The sequence below is a fragment of the Anopheles funestus genome, chromosome 2RL, assembly GCF_943734845.2.
Source record: "Anopheles funestus chromosome 2RL, idAnoFuneDA-416_04, whole genome shotgun sequence".
NCBI classification, from domain to species: Eukaryota; Metazoa; Arthropoda; class Insecta; order Diptera; family Culicidae; genus Anopheles; species Anopheles funestus.
Genome location: NC_064598.1, coordinates 4,616,201 through 4,636,230, shown reverse-complemented (window position 1 = coordinate 4,636,230; position 20,030 = coordinate 4,616,201). Strand labels below are relative to the sequence as shown.

General features: G+C 42.7%; 2 protein-coding genes across 8 annotated transcripts in view; one reads left to right on the top strand and one right to left on the bottom strand.

Moving 5' to 3' along the window:
- LOC125762713 (flotillin-2) overlaps positions 1-20,030 on the bottom strand; it is a 150,216-nt gene that overhangs the window by 49,617 nt on the left and 80,569 nt on the right. The gene's annotated exons all lie outside the window — the stretch shown is intronic.
- LOC125762693 (glucose dehydrogenase [FAD, quinone]) lies at positions 2,260-19,497 on the top strand. Its single transcript, XM_049425084.1, has 3 exons — positions 2,260-4,204; positions 13,936-14,186; positions 14,259-19,497. Exons 1-3 carry the CDS (start codon positions 3,792-3,794, stop codon positions 15,659-15,661), a joined length of 2,067 nt encoding a protein of 688 aa, XP_049281041.1. The 5' UTR covers positions 2,260-3,791; the 3' UTR covers positions 15,662-19,497.

The window sequence follows — 20,030 nt, the reverse complement described above, 5'->3', positions numbered from 1 at the left end:
GATGCACATCACTGTTACTTAACATTTTAATTTAAATGTAGCCAATAGGTGACATAAAAATTTACTGCTTTCTAACCAATACCACTTAAAATAAGCGACAGCGAAAAGAGTTGAAATACTATGACTGTAGTTGAGAAAATATAAATTGTTGTAGTACTTGCAGTTATACGTGTTCATACTCTTTCCCTTTTTGAAATTCGTCTTCATTAGCGGTCATCAGTTTAATATTTTATTCATCTAGGTTGCTAGGTGGCTGGATGATTTACCTGTAAAAAAAAGATACAAAACAACCACATTTTATTAGTCGATCGTTTTACAATTTGATGAGTAGCATATCGCTTCTGTGTCCCACTTTTCATCGATATTGGTTAGCTTTAAAATCTTTGCTCGACTCTGTATTGTATAATATACCCGAAGCTAGAAATAGCACGGTGCTAAGGTCGAATCAAACTGGGTGTTTCGTTGCAAATTTCGTTACTCTGCCACTCCGGGTTGTATGTGCACATGCGACAACACGCATTCTCCCCCCTAACAGGTAGAAGTGGTCTGTACGACCAACTATCCAGATGAAGTCGGCAAAATTCCTGCAGAAACGACGACACACAGCACAGCGACATGCTGGATACAGATGCAACTGTGCATCTCGCAGACCGGTTAGTGCATTTACCAAAAACGTCACACTCACGGTGTGCCGGCGAAGCGATGGTGCAATTTGCGCTGCAGTTGCTTAAAGGCGAAAACAACCAACGAAACACGGTTGGGAAAAAGAATAATGCATCATCGTAAGCCTACTCAATCGATAAGCACAATGTAAAAGGCTGGTATTAAATAACTGAACCAAGTGAGGTAAACATAACATTTGAAGTAATGTGATTTACACAATATATCAACGTTAATTAGGGTATAAAACATTTTTATACATTTCGAAAGTACATGTGTTTTAACGTATTTGATTGTACAGAAGGAAATAAAATCAACCACCCTTTCGAACGTAAGTATACAAGAACGATATTTTAAAAGTATTTGGAATCATCTCAGCGAATTTGCACAACTTTACAAATAGTGTCCTACATTAGCATTGATTTGGTCTCGCATGAAATAACATTTGCAAATAAATAGCCGTAAAACAACCAATAGCCCCCTTCAATGTCTAAAAACCAGAAAAAAAGTTTATAATACCCCCCATAAATGCCACAGCATCATAAAATGCAGCGATGCAAGGACATTACCCTGCATTAATTATCTCGTCAGCAAAGTTTGTCCAATCAGCCGTATATCATTGTTTCTCTACGAACTTTCAAACTTCTCACTTCGCGCCTTTTTTCTCCATTTTCCGTTACGATTACCGAATCAAACGGAACACTACACACACCGTGGCCAAACGGCACCGCCGATCCGATCTCGGTGAAGGTCAATGTTTTGAAGATGAAGCGAAAATTGATCGATTGTATTGACGTACCCTATGAATCTGGGTGACTGGAGGTGAACATTAAAAGCGACGAATGAGGAAACCGGACAACAACAACACCAAACTCAATGACGGCACGGTGATAACGAACACATCACGGGGTGGGACAACGTTGTCGAGATCGTTTAATTTTCCATTTGCAGCTATAACGCTGTTTGCCTAAAATCTTCCGACAAACAAATCCAAAGGCCATCGAGTCGATATCATGCCGCGGAGTTACCTTTAAACGGGGCTTATGCTTGGAATGGTTTTACGGGTGCAGAAGGTGGAACTTTTCCTTCAATCAATGCCGGGGTTGGGGTTGGTTTATGCTTATTTTTTTATATGATTGAAAGGTGTGCTAGGTGTAGAGGTTGTTTATGGTGCTTTGCTTTGTTTCCTTTCCCATATCGACGATGCGTTTTGCTGGTTCGTATACATTTAAGGAATCAAACGAAACGAACCGTGATGTGGTATAGCGGAACAATTTGATTATGTTGCGATAAATCAATCCGATCGTTTACAGGAAGCGTAAGTGCTAGTCCACTAGCTACCCAGTAGTAGTGTACCGTTGGTGAGTGTAACTATTCAGGAACAAAATCACAACAAATGAGGAAGAAACCACAAGTGAGCGCGGAAATTGTAAATAGGCAACATAAAACATTAAAGTGCACGCATATTTTCGCGCGCAAAGTAATTGCGATTATTTAAGGTAAAAAGCATGCTCAGAATGTGGAAATCTTATCAAGTTTATAAAGGATATACGATTCAGGGTATGTTGAAGAATTTCATAATATGGAAAAAACAACACAAGAGCCAAAGGAATCAATAATGCCATTGCGGAAAACAACACAATTTATTAATTTAAATCAAATTAAATTAAATTAGAAAAAATGTTCTTCTTGAATAAACTACCCTTCTGTACGAAATTTACACTAACGTACGCAATACAACTTAGGGCTTCCTAGCTCTGCCGGACGAGGATAGATTTGTCGTAGAATATGATCTTAAAATACTAATACTGCCGGGACTAATAATTAATCTGAAGGCGCTGCTCGACATATTATTAAAAATTAAAGATTATAGAAAAACGGAATATTTTGTGCGGGTACTGTATGAAATAAATGTATAAAACCCACCAGCATAATTATCTTCTTTAGGCGATCAGATGTCCGACATTCTAGGTGAGGTTATGCTCTGTCGAATAGGGATATTAAAACTTTTCTCCACTCACGCTTCGCTACATCTGTGCACGTCTGTGTGCGACTGTAGATGAAAATCTACCGGCGCTTTAGACATTAATTTAAAAAAAATTAAACCCATCTCAGCAGAAGTTTTTCTTCTTCCGTCTCGAAGAGACCTGGTGACACGCAGCTAAATTTTCCACATCTACACCGCTTTTTTCCACTGTTTCTGTCCTCCACAAACTTATACACAGAAGGAAGCATATCTGTCGTGCGTGACACAAAGTAGCCGACAAGGTGAAACCATCATCATCATACGGAGCCGGTTGAATGCAATGAGTTTGGTTTGAATTTCGCGCACACATACAGCCACACACCGTTACCACCACCACGACAGTGCCTTTGTAACAGCTGGCTGAAGCAGCCGAACCACAGCACCTCACCAAATTGCATAATCCACGTGCTGGCTCGTGCAGACTCGATCAGTTCACATTCGTCGATCGACGCGATCGGTTCGCTTTCCTTCTGTTGCTGTGCGTAGTCTCGACCAGTGTGCGGGATAGTGTGTACCGCAAAATTTACCAACCGTCCCCGGTAGGCTTTAATTCTAAAAGAGCCTTTCGACGGGAGCACCGTTTCATTTTTTTCGAATTTTGTGTCAGTAGATCACCAATCACCGTTCGATCGGTCTCCCATTTGCGCAGTGCTCGAGTCGAAGGCTTAATGCACACCAACACGTGAAGTGGGCATTTTCGGAAGGTGAAACGAAAACATCCGTAACATAAGTCGCGAAAATCAGGAGCTCCATTTTTACTGCAAAGCGAAATCTGAATGAAAAATTGGTGAAAGTGGCTGCGAAACGTGTGCGTATGTGTGCTGGAAAGTGATCGGGTGGTTTTGAGGCGTAAAGTGTAGTGATTAATGCTGATGGTGGCGGGCAAATAAGCTGGCGCTTCCGCGGAATACCCTGATCTCACCCAACGGGAGTTGATGGATGATGAGCGAGATTGGTTTGGAGTTTAATTTTGAAATAAACAAACAGCACTATAATCAACCACAGGCCGCAGGTACCAGCTGCTAGAAGAACGTTTTGCTGCGGCAACCTATTAGATCGAACTTTCCCAGCGTACGGAACGACCGGGGTCTCCGTACGAGACACAATGGTGGTCTCCTTTGGTACCCTTATTCCGCTGTTGGCGGGAGCCGCACTGAAAGCCACACCTGCCGCGGCCGGCTTGACAACCGCGGTCGGGGCAGCCATTACTGCCGCCACAGCCGTTATCGGTGTCGGCAAGCTAGCGATTGTGCCGATTCTGATAGCGTCACTCGCCTACTACAACTACGATCTGTTTGATCCGGAGAATCGACCGTTCAATGTGCCGGAGGTGGACCGAGAATATGACTTCATTGTTGTCGGTGCGGGTTCGGCTGGTGCTGTCGTTGCCTCGCGCCTGTCGGAGATAGGCGGCTGGAAGGTATTGCTGCTCGAAGCTGGCGGGCACGAAACCGAGGTCTCTGACGTTCCTATCCTGTCGCTTTATCTGCACAAAAGCAAGCTGGATTGGAAGTATAGGTAGGTGGTCGACGTCGTCGCAGGTTTGGGGAGGTGGTGGGATAGGGAATATTGTTGCACAAATAGTGTGCAATTCGCTAGCCACGGTGCATCTGGTATACTAGACATGAGAAACGGTACCCGAATGGTAGAGTGCGGGTAATGCGCGAAGCAAGTTCTGCAATTTCAGAAAGTCGTCGGACAACATGCGCGGTGTGCTAAGCCAAGCGTGGTGACTTTGGAGGTGATGCACTTTTTTACCATTTCGAATGCACTTCTTGGGTTAGGCTGTTAGGCTGTGCTGCCAAATATGCCTGCCTTATGATGTTCGATGCGGTTACTCAGGCGTAGGCTAAGACGACGTGCTTTTGCGCACAAGAACTGACCCTGATTTGAGCGTAGCATAAGCGACGAACCCTCGCCAGCAGGACGGCGGTTTGAGGAGGTGCACGATTAACAAACCAAGTGCAATTGCGTAAAATAACGCTTGCATATGGGGTATGGGTAACAAAAAAGCACCCCTCAAACGTATCGGTGGCCGGGGTTCTGCTTTTTTTCACTTTGGAAAGTGTTAAGTGGTTATTTTCGATAGCTTCGAGCGCAATCACTTAGGAACTGTACGACCTTTTAGATGCCGATAGAAACACTCCCACTTTTGTGTTGAATCCACGGAACCGAAATCATTCATATTGAATGGTGGAATATAAAAAAACACAGCTAAAAGCGATAAATGATTGATTTGTGCCATGATAATGTATGAGTTTGGCAGTTAATTGCATGCTTCAATATCTGGTGAGCATTAAACCGGCATGAACAAAAGCAAAAAAAAATCCTTTTTTTAGATTGGTCAGATCAGGTCAACAAGGTTAGCAAACAGTATACAATATCGGGTAATCATAATTAGCACCTACTATCGTCTAGAAATTTTTACTCACTGTTCCGAAGTAACTTGAAGTGTTCGCCCAAGCCAGTCAAAGCCGATTTTGGTATTGAACGGCAAAACCTCCATTATGCAATCTTTTTTTTTTGTTATAAACCATTAGTTCTGTTAGGCGTTCAAATGACCGAACTGCAACACCTTGCTAGTGATCGCTATTTTAATCCCTAACGCTGCATTGATCCCGTAGCTGGTCATTACATTTTAACATTCGAATACGTGAGGAAATACTTCTTCGTTGACGACAAGTAAAGGTTATAGTTTGTTTCTCCAAACTAACTAAAAACAGAGACTGTTTTTGAAGTGGGCTTCCGTTTGCTAGGCACAGTTTAAGTCAGTTTCACTCGCACAGTCCAGTGTCTCGTGTTGTTCGAAGGCGAACAGTTCACCATATATACATTTGCTAAAATTTGGAATGCCGCCCAAAGCTATACGTTTGGAAGCTTAGGCGCACTCCTTATTCGAGCTGGAAGTGGAATTAATTTACGCTACGGCTTGCACCGAGTGTCGAAAGCGATCGGCCAACGAAAGTGGGCGAGCCAAATGATGGTGTCATAAAATCACGATAGCCAGTATGCTATAAATAATTAATCATCAGCACAGACCGACAACACTCTAGTACACAGACACAGATCGTTTAACAGTAACACAGAGAGGCAATATGTTAACATATTTTTCGGAAGGACATTTGCACCATTTAGAATGATTGTTAAAAAAAGCGTTTAGAAGGATTTAATCATGTTTATTAATGCATTCACAAAATCTCACCTAATCATGGCTGCGATCAAAGATCGAGAGTCTGATTCAAACCCATAAAATCTAGACCACAAACGTGTTCTCGTTGTTTGTAGTGAAAAAAAAACCGGTAAAACAAAAAAACCAAACATATACTTCTTCGAACGAATTACTTTATTTAAATCCACTGCAGGAGAAAACTACTCTGTTGATGAATATTTCACTATCGATTTTAGCAGTTTTTTTTTTGTTAGATGAAGGTGAATTTATCAAAACAATTTTTTATTACCAAAAAGAACCTGTTACCTGACCTTACGTTTGATTCGCCACTGCCTGCCCATCTCCACACATATGTGAGGGCAGTGTATCGCCAACGTCATTCGATACAACTTGAGCCGGTGTGTAGGGCAGTACAAAAAATAACATAACCGTTCGACTTGGACAGCTTCAAGATCAAATCACGCGTGCGTTTATCATAAACAAGGTTAGTTATCTGCATTAATCGGTTTATGCGATGAATCTATGAATACAACCATATGATTTGGCAGCAAAAGGCGCATGGGGTCTGAAAGAGGTGTGTCTTTTGGTGTATGTAAACGTGTTCTTCTATAATGTTATCGGGTGATTCGATTAATCAGAGCATTCGATCTCATCATTATCGGCTTCCAGCTGAGCAGGATGCTGTGAATATTCATATATGAAATAGTTTCCAACACACACATGTGAAAGGAAAAGATGAACAGAAAAAAACCTTTTTTGTACACGGTGAAACATTTCCAAGTTCTTATTTCGTCCGTACTAAAAGCTATCTCCATTCGAAGCGCACAATTATCGCACCGGTGAATGGTCTTAATCACAATTTTGATATCTTTACGGTACATAATGATGGCAAATAATCTCCGAAGCTGCGTGTTGTAAAGATCAAGCTTCACAATTCTGCATAGCCTCTCCTAGCATCGATCTATGGATTATAGATCAATTAATCACACCAATCTCACTACATCTGACATGCTCCAGCAAGAACTACATGCGTTAATTAGAGGAAAAAATACCTACCAACTGCAATAAGTTGATGGAAAAGTGCATAACACGTGTGCTTTATTCACCATACCGGCATACACACGTGTTGGAAATTAGGAAGAGAATTACCAAGGAAATAAAACTGAAAAAAACACTTAAACCAATAAAACTCTAACCGGCAAAGTGCAAAACAACGATGCACGTGCCCAAACCTTGTGATTTAAAATGAAAAAAGGTCGAAGGCCTTCGGCCAAAAACAGTTCCGACATAGTCGCTTGTAACACCAGATCTTCGCGACCGACTACCAATGAGCCCGCAGTCTCCTACCTTTAGGGGTGGATTTAGAGATTTAGATGTTCAGGGTTTTTTTATTTCATTTTTGGGTTTCCCTTTCTTAGAGCTACGTCTAATCCTCTCGTTCACCCTGCCTGCTTACTGCTGACGAAGGGGCACAAGCTTTGAAGCGATACATTGAACTTGGACCGAAGGTAACATTTTGAAGATCACAGCAAGCTTGACCTGAAAGTTGCCTTTAGACATGTGTGATAGCCTCAAGGAGCTACAGTTGTCACCTACTGACTTGGTGAACCGAATATCAAGTTCAAAGCATTGAATCTTCCTGATTACCTACATCGAAGAATAAGACGTCTATTTTTAAAGACCAATGTTTTGATTGAGCCAGGAACTGAATATAATAAATTGATTTATAATGATTAACCTATAATAAATAACAATAGATTCGAACATATCATAATTCTTGCTTACATTTCTTGTCTTTGAAGATTCTAGTTTTAGGAGATCATATTTGGTTTGCTTTAAACAATTTGAAATGGAAGTGGAATAGCCCAAAACTATGCAAACACACATCCACATCAGCTGAAAATTCCGTTTTGTCTCGCAACCTAACGTTTTCTGTAATTTCCGACAATTTTATTGTCCCTGTTATGAGTTCACAACCATCACAGCATCAAAAACACCTTCGCGTGTCTTCAAATATCACCCGCAATGAACGTTCAGTGATGAAACTACTTTTACCACCACACATTGATGTAGGTTACCACGAACACCAATTTTGGAAAAGAAAAACACACCAAGTTTTACCGTCACCCAGGACAGCAACCAGCGGGAAACCGGACAAAATGGCAAGTCTGGCTGTTTGACGCTAACGTTTTCCCGCTAGTCTCGTCAACACGCTGGCGCTCACCGATGTATGGTGAAGTTAGAGGTGCTGTTCAAAGGAAATCAACACGCGGAACCAATTTATGTTTACCGCGCTAACATGGCGTACCCGAAAATGTTCGATTCCGTTACTTCACTCACCCGAAGCGGTTGATTCATTTATGCACCCGTTCCACGATCAGGCGCTTTTGATTAAAAAAAAACCGTCAATGGGATAGTATCAACAAGGTCTCGCACCGATAGCTGGCCGATGGGTGAGTCACGAGATGCTCAAGTTGAAGAGTTCGTCCAAGAAAGCCGGTCTGACCGTATGCACTTCGTGCTGTGGCAAATGCAACGGGCAGATGCTACTTGTAGTGTGCTTCAGCAGCAAGCCTTAACTTATGCGATAAATGTGCTTACATAAGCGTACACACATATTTAATGCTCGATCGTTAATGTTTACCGCGCGATCCAAATCATACAAAACCCGAGTGGATGTGAAAGGTTATGGATAGGTTGCTTTTTGCGCCGATGATTGGATACAACTAGTTACCGCATAGCGTTTTGTTGTATAGACAGGTAGCCATCGCACGACGAACGGAACAGAATATCTAAGTCATTTTTAATGACTTATGGCACCCCCTTCCTTCGGATCATTGAAGGTTGAGCTTTGAAAAAGTGAAGCGAAAACATTCAATATATTCGTCTATGTTCGTGTTTCTTGATGAACCCTAATATCTAGCAAATAACCGAACCTAGCAGTAGCTAATGTGTTTGCTTTTAAAGATTTTTATCTCGCACCATCAGCACCTCACGCGTAGGTAAAAGCATTGAACTAGAGGTTACTATGCAGGAAGCCAAACGGTGGTACAGTTTACAAGGTAGCAGTAAACTCCAACGTCCAACATAACTCCTTCGCGATCGCAGATTGGAGTTGAATCTAATGGCCTCACCTAAGGCATGATGTACCTCTCCTTTTCAAAGTCATTTAAATGATCTCCGTCGTTGTTGAAAGTTAGTTGGTAATTCGTTGAGTTACAGCCTCCCTCCAATAGAAACGAACCTTGAAGTGAAACATTTAAACGCAACACCTTCCTGCAAGTGCGATTTATGGCTTCCTAGTTGGTACTATAGTGAAGGTTTTAGTAGCTTCAATGCTCCAGCCATTAATTACGTAACAGCTCCCAAAATCCTAACACTGCTGCCAATGTCAAGTTCATGTATGAAATTGGTGCGTATAGTTTTACGTTGGGATAGCAAGTGCAAAGCAAAAATAAAACAACAAAAAACACTAGTTTTTTATAATGCCCACGAATTGCATGAGGTTAGCTATAGACTGGTTATGACCTGTGATGGAACCATTAACGCCAGTAAGCAATTGCTTTGAAGACGCGGTAGTTTCAATTGAACTTGAACTATACTGAACGTTTGAGGTTGTCAAAAAAAAAATATTATGGACACAATGTGCTGTACTACACACCCTCAGGGTGTAGCATCTTTATTCGTGCGGCTTTTTTGAGGGAGAAAAAAACACACTTTACAGGCCTTTCTCCCTGCTCCAATGTTTTGCTGATGATCGTTTTCACGGGGTCAAATAGTCAATGGTATAGAAGTTACCCTTATACATCAGTAACCTTTTTCATGCTATAGAAAATAGAGTTTAGCAAAATTTCGATAGAAAAACGATTTTGAAAATACATTAAAACCTGAAAGCCCTCACTTACTAAATAATACACATCGTTTTAGCGAGTAAGCTAATGACGTTCAAGGTATCTCAGCGAGACCTTTGACCATAGTTAATCATATTTTCTCGGATAACTACACGAATGTAAAATCATTAATTATCTCCAACAGTTGACGTGTACATAAAAGAGTAAATTATCAATATGAACTTCGATATATTTTTTCCTGTGTACTGTACTACTTCATAAGCCAGTAGTGTCCATTTTATCGCAACAAAAAAATTGGATTGCAACCTATTGAATTCGAACTTTAAAAATTATTGTAAAGTACGGCACCACCCTGTGCAGCGGTTTGAGTGAAGCGAAAACGCAAACTTTCCCAATGCATAATGCAATCGTGAAGATTGTTTTACGGTGAAATTATTGGTATCCATTTACAACCCATTTGATGTTTTTATTGTACCGAATGGCCTATAAAACTGTAGCTCGTGACCCTGTCGAGCAAATTTGAGGACTATTCCGTGGTACGGAAACAGCAAGAAATTTTCCTCAATGGTGGCCGCTTTTTTCTTTGTCCATCCGCCAAGACCTACCCCAACATAACATGCTTCTTAGCCGAATGGAACCGGTTTTACGGTTGTTCGAGTAACCGAAGGAAATACATCCAAACGAAAGCGAGAAATCAACCAACAAAGCCTGTTTAGTTCTTCATGGGTTTTCATAAATCAATTAGATATTATATTGAGTTGCTGAGTCGACGGCTGCAGAGTGTAGTTCTTACATTGATTGACTACATAAATTTGATCATAAAGGAAGACACAAGAATCAATCTAATACCGACCTACATAACTATCCGTTATCATACCACGGTCATTAAACTCCTTACTAGGCAAGATACAGCGAACCAACCGTGTAACCATCACAATGCCAGAACTGATTTGCATCAAGGCTTCAACAATTAACGATGCAACGGTACGCTTTTACTTCGTAAGCCTATAAAGCGCGCTTCTTTTTGTTTTCTGTTAAGCCGACGGCGATACCACACCGATCACTTTCCCTTTTCAGATGCAGAGCAGGACGTGCTTGTTGTGGCCGATTGCATAAGGGTATGGTTGTGCGATGCGCTCGTAGAATACTGAATACCGTGGCGTGAAATCGAAGCGCACTGCTAACGTAATGTCTGATGTTGCACCCGGAAAGCGCACGCAAACATGGACGGCACGTTATGTCTGATGGATCAGGTGTTCCCACCTGAAATAGACCCCGGCCCGGAACACTATCACTAACAGAGGCAAAACTTAGTCGGGAGCAGAATTGTGAGCTCGGACGAATTGTATTGTCAAAACATAAAAATGGTGTAAATTTTAGATCATTAGACCGCGTCTTGAATAGCAATAACAATCACCTGATAACGAGGAAGCATAATTAGTGCGCTCGATTATTACGCATTTGCCACCTATTAAATTACAACCAGAACAAGCGCTGACTTCGTTGCGTTTTATTAAGCAACAAGCATTAATAAAAACGAAAATATTACACCCTAACCAGAAGCGTACCAGATTGATCGACCAAAAAGTAAACAACGAGCTTTAACGCTGAAAGATGAAAAGAAAGGCGAACAAACCGTGACGACCTTCGGTGGAGCGATCGTGGGATCGGCGAAGCTTTTCGCAACCCATTCCACCGACCAAGCTGATCGAGCGCGTAATGGATTGGTTCCTACTCGATTTCTGCTTAGCCTCCAATCTGATGCGGTGACTTGGCGCACACTTGCCACCTGCCGATGGTCTGAACTTGAGCGACTGACAAGCGGGAACGAAAGCGATAGGGGCAAAGGAGAACAAGGTCGATCGTACGAAAAGTAACATCATCACCGTTGACAGTTGGGGTGAGCAATGATTGAACTTTGAAAATGATATTCTTAATTTTCGGTTTGACACCTCAAGACGTTAGAAATCACACGACGGTATCGCACAAAAGTGTGGAGATTTCTCGGCGGGCAGCCAACATCTTCATCCGTGGGTATGGGTCCATTCAGTTGACAAAGGGTCTCTTAAGATGATGAGGTAACCAACCACCAACAGACAGGGAAAACAGTTTTTAATTGAAAAAATATTGTGCGCGGAGTAGGATAGCAAAAAAAACAGCCCAATGCATCCTTTTCCACCCAATCGGTCATTGTTGTAAGGCAGTGTGAAACGAGGGCACGATCAAGACACCTCAAGATCGGCCCTCAACTACATCCTCCACCGCGAAAGAATGTTCAAACACTGCTTCTTGTGCCACTAATCGACTGCTACAAATTGCTACAATTTTACGTTGCGCAACGTGGTACCGCACACGCCTCACGTGTGTACACGTGGTGGGTGCATCGGATACTTCGGTCGGTTTTTGCTCTCATGCTCTTCGTTACACGGTGAATGACGAGACATAAGAAGAAATGCTTGGGCTTTCCCAAGGTTGAAAAAGTCTGCGTACGTGACGGTTGGTCCATCGACAGCCGGCTCTAGACTTGCTCGTTGAACTGATGCCCTTACTGGATCCACTCAGCCAAACTACACTTACTAGCGTAATTCGTTACGGTAGTTACCGGTAATTATGACGGATCCTCATGATGGACTTGGCCTAATGTAAATTATTCCTTCAATCGAAATTACTTCGTTCTTAAAAAAAATCCAATATCTAAATATCTAATAATATCAAAAAACCCCGATATCTTAAACGCCTTGTCCAAGTGTAAATTAAAAATAAACTCTATTTATTTGGTATACATCTTGCACAAAATCTGATGCATTCACCGGTAAACATTACCTAGATCAAACATTACGCACATCATATCAACCATACTCTTCAGATTCCGGAACGAAACCTTGTGACTTAACGCTTAAGGTTAACCACAAGAGTTGTTCAGACAATGAGTGCAACGATGACTTTTCGGCACGACGCGCAGCTTTCGATCGACAAAATTAGCTGTATCGGAAGCACTTTGCGCTACAAGTTTGAGCAACTTTTTGGCAACACGACACAATCTCCAAGACACCGGCGTCTCCGCAAACCCACAGCCGGTTGTTTGGGTTGTGTATTACGTGTGCCGCTTACGGCTTATGGAACGACCTTGAGAGACTTCGATGAGCGACCGGGCCCCGGCACCTGCACACCACGTTAAGCCCATGTTCATCGTGCCGCGCGGCAGTAAAGATGATGCAGCTAGTGGCCAACATTTTGCCGCGCAGCTGACATGTTTACCTGAGCAACCACCTCCACCGAAAAGCGTTAATATGACAAATAGACGCGCGAAGAGACAAATTTCTTCACCATGTTGTCCATTTGTGCGAGTCATTACGATGACCGTTGCATACGGATCTACTTATGGCAAGATATTGGTTCGTGACTTGTCGGAGGTAGTCCGCTTGGTTTGAGGTTATTGGACAGCTCAAAATTGATTTACTCCCTACGTTTCGAACTTCCGGAGGAGGACATTTGGTACAAATGTCAAAATGATTTGACAATCAATTTTCAAAATGATTTGACAATCAATTTCTATCAAATAAACAGTTTATTATTAATGAAGACGATCATAAACGATATCTCATGTTCACGTTTCCACCCAACGTTCACATAAAATCCTTGAACTTCGAAAAAACTTAAAATACACGTACAACTTGGTTGCGTCCTAAATGCAGGAAGGTCGGCAAGAAAAGAACCTAATAAATGATTCATTCTTTCAAATGGAGTTAATACAATTCATCGACGATAGACAAGGACGCATTATGTGATGTTATGGCCTTTGGCTGAGTGATGCGTCGCTTTAAGTTGTTGTCGAAGTAACGCTATTAATCAAGCCGCTTAGCTAACGGTTCAATCGTATTGGAAGAGACAATCTCTCAAATAAGAACATCCTTTCGCATGTTGCAGCATTAAGCTTTCAAGCATTACAAAGCAAAAGGATTAAACAAATTTTGCCATTGGCTCAAAAAAGGTCAAACACTCACTGTTTCCTAATCTCAAAAACACCTGCGAAACTAGGTCGAAGTGTTTTTATGGTCACAATCTCTGCTACAAATCCAATTAGCCCTAGTGGCAATCTATACATCTTCAAGGTCAACACATTTAATGTATGTATCTATTGTTTAGGTTTGTTTCAAACGTATGGGATATAAGTTTCGATTCTATAAAAGGAAGATATTCATTTCTGTTCCAAATTTCCTTTCCCCCAGAACCCAGCCACAGAAGACTGCATGCCAAGCGATGAAGGATAACCGCTGTTGCTGGACACGAGGCAAGGTCCTCGGCGGCTCGTCGGTGCTCAACACGATGCTGTACATTCGTGGCAATAAGCGCGACTTCGACCTGTGGCGGGCGCTGGGCAATCCCGGTTGGGGCTACGAGGACGTCCTGCCGTACTTCCGCAAGTCGGAAGACCAACGGAACCCCTACTTGGCACGTAACAAAAGACAGCATGGAACGGGTAAGCGAAGGCTCAACTTCCAATCTCTCTAAGCTTTTTTGCTGTAACTCACTTATTTGTCTCGTTTTTTAGGAGGGCTGTTGCAAGTACAAGATGCTCCATATCTGACGCCACTCGGGGTGTCCTTTCTGCAGGCCGGCGAGGAGATGGGCTACGATATAGTCGACGTTAACGGTGAGCAGCAAACCGGATTTGCCTTCTTCCAGTTCACCATGCGTCGTGGTACGCGTTGCAGTACTTCGAAGGCTTTCCTGCGGCCGGTGCGCAATCGCAAAAATCTGCACGTCGCGCTGTTCGCACACGTGACGCGCATCATACTGGATCCGGAATCACGCCGCGCGCTGGGCGTTGAGTTTATGCGAAACGGCAAAAAGCAGCAAGTATTTGCAACGCGCGAGGTTATTCTTTCAGCCGGAGCTATTGGTACACCGCATCTGCTGATGCTGTCCGGTATTGGACCACGAGAAAATCTTGAACGCGTCGGCGTGCCTGTCGTACACGACCTTCCCGGCGTGGGACAAAATCTGCAGGATCATATCGCTGTCGGTGGTCTGGTGTTCCGTATCGATCAACCCATCTCGGTTATCATGAACCGTCTGGTGAACCTTAATTCCGCCCTCCGATATGCTGTCACGGAGGACGGACCGCTGACGAGCAGTATCGGGCTGGAGGCGGTCGGTTTCATCAGCACCAAATATGCAAACCAGACGGACGATTGGCCGGATATTGAGTTCATGTTGACAAGCGCATCCACACCGTCGGACGGTGGCGATCAGGTGAAGAAAGCGCACGGTCTGAAGGACGAATTTTACGAGGACATGTTCAGCTCGATCAACAACCAGGATGTGTTCGGTGTCTTCCCAATGATGTTGCGTCCCAAAAGCCGAGGCTTTATTCGCTTACAGTCGCGCAATCCTCTGCGTTATCCTCTGCTTTACCACAACTATCTCACACATCCGGATGATGTTGGGGTGCTGCGCGAAGGAGTAAAGGCTGCGATAGCGTTCGGTGAAACGCAGGCCATGAAACGGTTTGGTGCTCGCTTCCACAGCAAGCAAGTGCCGAACTGTCGCCATTTGCCGGAGTTTACCGACGAGTACTGGGACTGTGCCATCCGGCAGTATACAATGACGATATACCACATGTCCGGAACGGCGAAAATGGGACCTCCGGATGATCCGTGGGCTGTCGTCGATCCGAAGCTACGCGTTTACGGCATCAAAGGGCTGCGAGTGATTGATGCCAGCATAATGCCACGCATCACAAGCGGTAACATTAACGCACCTGTTATCATGATCGGTGAGAAAGGTGCCGATCTGATCAAGGAACTGTGGCTCCAGAAAGGCTACTCACGCCGAGGGAAGCGTCAGCAGTTTGCTAACGAAACGCTAAGCAACGTCAACCAAACAGATTCGATTGAATCGGTAAACGCAACCACCGATGCACCCTGTACTAACGAAACGGTTGTTAGCTAAGCTGGAAAGGATCGAGTCGCTACCGAAATTATGGTCGATAGTCCTAAATTCTAATGCCAAATTTTATACTCCAACAAAAGCGCGGAATCGTTTCTAGATAGTGAAGACTAGGATGAAAGAAAAGACGCTGCTTCACGCTGTATATAACATTGCTTCCTGTACCATTAGGATTATTCTAAGCAAGGTGATTGTAGTTAAAGTAGGCGGTTTGATGATACGCTAAGATCGCACAGCTCGGATCAGCTGCAGCTGCGCATAAACAAACCAATACAAACTGACTGACTGAAAGTATGTAAGTAGGAATAACAAACTTGTAATAAATTTTAGTCCGTTGTTGGTTTTACTCACGCCAAATCGCGTTTCCTACATTGAGCGAATAAATACTTTAGACATTTATGAAAAAACAGTTGCTATAGATTTTATTTCGTTTTGAATTTTTAATTTAAAAACTAGTTATCTCACATCGTCTCGTTTGGCGTTCCGGTATGCAAGCTGATTACAGCTTGATTAAAAATTTAAAAAGCTAATGTAGCAATATCAATAAGATTAATAGAAGCAGCTAAAAACTATCACAACTTATTTTTTCAGTATGATATATGAAGAAAGTAGTGCGAGTTGTCTACATTTAGGGGCAAAGCGTTACAGAAATGAACGCCTGAAAGACACGTTTATGGTGAACAATCCAATCCTCTGGAGCTATACAACCTGTATGATAATACAGGGTAATTCATTCATGTTTATTACATTTTAGAATGAATCACATTTTATGAATGAAAAACATTTTATAATATACATTATATACTATATACAGGTACTCCGAAAATTATGCAGTTGATATCCGTATTCGTATAATGCTATTTAGGAGGGCTGTTGCAAGTACAAGATGCTCCATATCTGACGCCACTCGGGGTGTCCATCTAAGACGGCTTTTTCAATACAAAGTTTGAAAAAATAAATTAACTTGTAGTATATAATATATATAATGGAAGGTAATTTCAAGCATTTTTTTCTTTTATAGTGAAATTTCGTTCTTTACACTAACTGAGCTGTCAAATTACCAACTTCACCTATGTGCAAATACGCGTTTATCAGGGATCGTGTATCTCAGAAGCTGCATGTATCTTTTTGTGTTAAAATATAACTATATAATCTTAGAATTAACAAAAATGCTGCTATTATCGAAGTTGGACACAACAACAACAAAGTTTAGAGTAAAAATTTTAAACCAATATCATTTTAACATTTCCACCGTAGTTCATCCCCGCGTGTGATGTAATACGCCCCGATTCATGAAAGGAAACAAATAGTACCCCTTTGGTGGACGAAAAAAATAAAGACAAAAATTTATAATACCCACACCGGACACCGGATCCATCAGGGGGAACAGGCTTGCCGATTACCGATTAGGCATAGACCGGATAACGCAGCAAAACTTCCTGTACAGCCTTCTGCTGCCCAGCATGAAACAGACAAAGATAAAAACGATCCGCGTTTACGTAACACACGCCACTGAAAAAAGGGAAAATGAAAAAAGGCACACTTGCCCGAGACCTTTCTCACAGAGCCGCTGCCACATTCGTGTTGCAACTCGGGGCAGGAGCCATTCCCTTTTTTTGTACCTTCCCCGGAGCCAAACCCGGATTGCGAACGAAAGAATAACTGGTTTGACGGTTTCCAAACGCACTGTCCAAAGTTTGTTCACCGATGGGAGTTTGATGTTTGTGGATTTCGCAAAAACCCACCCACCCCAAACGAATGTTCAATATTCGTAACTGGACACGACCGGACTGGAAATGGGTTTTGGGTTAAATAAGCGAAATATTAACGTGCAGCTTTTAAAGGTCATGCCCAGGATCGTCTTCGCCTGTTACGCGATTGTGATCTCGTTCGGCACGCAACATTGGAGCATTAAAACCGTCAATGTCGTCGAGAGTGAAGTAACCGGCAAAGGTTATGATGAACTGTTTGCAAACACCGATGAACGTGCAAGTTCAAAGGAGTGTCCAAACCAACGCCCCAAGGGCGTCAAATTCACACATGTCTACACATTCCACCACGTGCGAACCGATCTCATCAGATCGTCGTGCAGAGATCTTTGCGTTTCTCCATGCTAATATGACACGGAGGCTTGAAAGCAACCTTAAGCAACCATAGAATAGGACCGTTGGGCAAGACATGTGGAGTTGCATAGAATGCGCTCAAATTAACCTTGAACGATGATGGACTCGTGACAATTGAGCGCACATTCACCTGCAATGTCTTAAGCGACCATAACGCCATTCAAACCATTCCCCTCAAGATCACTCCACAACCATCACATCGGGTGGAACTAAATGTCATCATCAAACATCCTCATCGTATCGTTTCTTTCCGGTTTCTGGCATGGAATGGAATCGATTGCGAATCGGTTGCAACGCTAGATGCACTCCATGTGACGGCTCAGAAGTGTGCAAGTTGAAACATTGTGAGCGATCTGATGGAAGTATCGAATGAACGACCCTTTTGCGGTCGGATGCTCCGGCGAGATGAAGCAATTGCAAACAACTAACGCAAAAAAAAAACGGAAGGAAGCGAAACGATGAAGGAAGTACCACATTAGCGTCCGCACTGAATGCTACTGGAAAAACGGCCTTGTTTTTTCGCAATACCCACAGGAGATTGATTTCTTGAGAGGGTGCTTTTAAGCAGTGTGGTTAAAAGGCAGGCGAAAGAAGCACTTAGCGCAAGCTATTGGTATTTAATCGACCCAGTTATGGGTGAGCTGTCGGTTACAAACTGCTGTCCCGGTTTCAAATTACCACTCGTAAGATGGGTGAGTGAGATGTAGTTTGTTGTTGATTTTGCTGTTGTTTTGGCGTATGTCCCACTCGTTGGTGCCTGTGGGAAAATCTTTATTGCCTCATTATGATCGACACAATTGTGCCGCTTACGGTACAACCAGCCCAATACCGTCAGCATCATTAACCAATGCCACCTTCAAAATTTTGGCTGAACGTCATCGAAGTGTGTACATATTACGAATTTTGGGTTTTCGATTGTTTTGCGTTGCAATGTAACCGATGGCCAGCCAGAGTGGTTAGGTTATGAGTGATCGAACATATTTTGCATTGTACACAATTTGGAAGAAATGCAAGGTAAGAGGAGAAGCAGCCAGGAAGGATAAATATTCAAAACTGCACCTATGCAACAGATGCTGCTTGGAGCTTGAGGCAGCAGTTTAACGATCAGCATTAACTTCCATAGCCATGCAGCAAAATGGTTCGTCCGCTTGCGTCATCAACTTTTCGGACCAAAAACAAAAACCTAACCACACAACGATGGCCGGTTTGTAGCGGCAAAACGATTTCAACGTTGGCGCAGTGCCGAATCACGATAAGCTTCTCTCATTTCGCGTGTCCATACTAGTTGGTGATGGAGGCGACGATAGTCAAACGGTGCAGAAGGTCCGTGTGACGACGGGTGGATGCGACTCCTTTGCCTCGGGATGCGCAAGATTTCAAGATGGTAATTTTTGGCAAGCGCGTGCACGCATAATCCAGATGGTGGCCGGCTTTCGCTTACGCAACGCCGGTTGGTCACGGTTACATCCGATGAAGTCGCTGTAGCAGGTGCGCGATTTGGAGCGTTAAGATAAGATGCGAATAAGCAGCGTTGTGATTATTCTGATTGCACCGAATGGTTGCAGCGGTTATGGACATTATGGAGGATGGACAAATGAGCAGGGTTGTAAGAGCAATGCAGTAAAGTGTTTTTTATTGCAGCGATGGAAAGATCGTGAGTTAATTTACTGTTGAAATTAATATGAAAATTGATTAAAACAAATATCAAAAAAATATTTTAAATTACATTATGATCGAGCTGGAAATTGAGTGCAACTTTGTGACAGATTTCAAAATGGTAATGGCAAAAGCTTCTGTTGAATTTTGCTTAAAATAGTTGTGGTTTTTCCAAGTTGTAAAAAACGGCCAAGAATTAATCTAAACCATCAAAAGCCAACAATCATTATTGACATTTTTCAAAGCTTTCTCCGAGATCAACCCTAATCGGCACATCTTTCAACACACCACTCAATATCGGGGGCGATAATAAATCATTGCTGGATAAGGCATGCAAAAATTGACATCGATAGGGAACCGTTCGCGCAATTAGGGTCATTGTAAATTCCCACCATACACCGCGTATTACTTTATTGATGCACCGAGCCTCCACATCGTTGAACCCGTACCCGCATTTTCCCCCCGCTTCACCACAGAGGACAGAGAAAAATAAATAAAACGTTTTGAAGAAAAATGAAAATGTTATCATGTGAAGGGTGAGAAAATTGCGGATACGCTTCCCGACCGACGCTTGAGTGGCCTTGCGATCGCAA

Coding starts and splice junctions, on each gene's coding strand:
- LOC125762693 (XM_049425084.1), top strand. CDS start 3,792: ATGGTGGTCTCCTTTGGTACCCTTATTCCGCTGTTGGCGGGAGCCGCA. Junction 4,205..13,935: donor AAGCTGGATTGGAAGTATAG/GTAGGTGGTCGA, acceptor CCTTTCCCCCAG/AACCCAGCCACAGAAGACTG. Junction 14,187..14,258: donor CAAAAGACAGCATGGAACGG/GTAAGCGAAGGC, acceptor CTCGTTTTTTAG/GAGGGCTGTTGCAAGTACAA.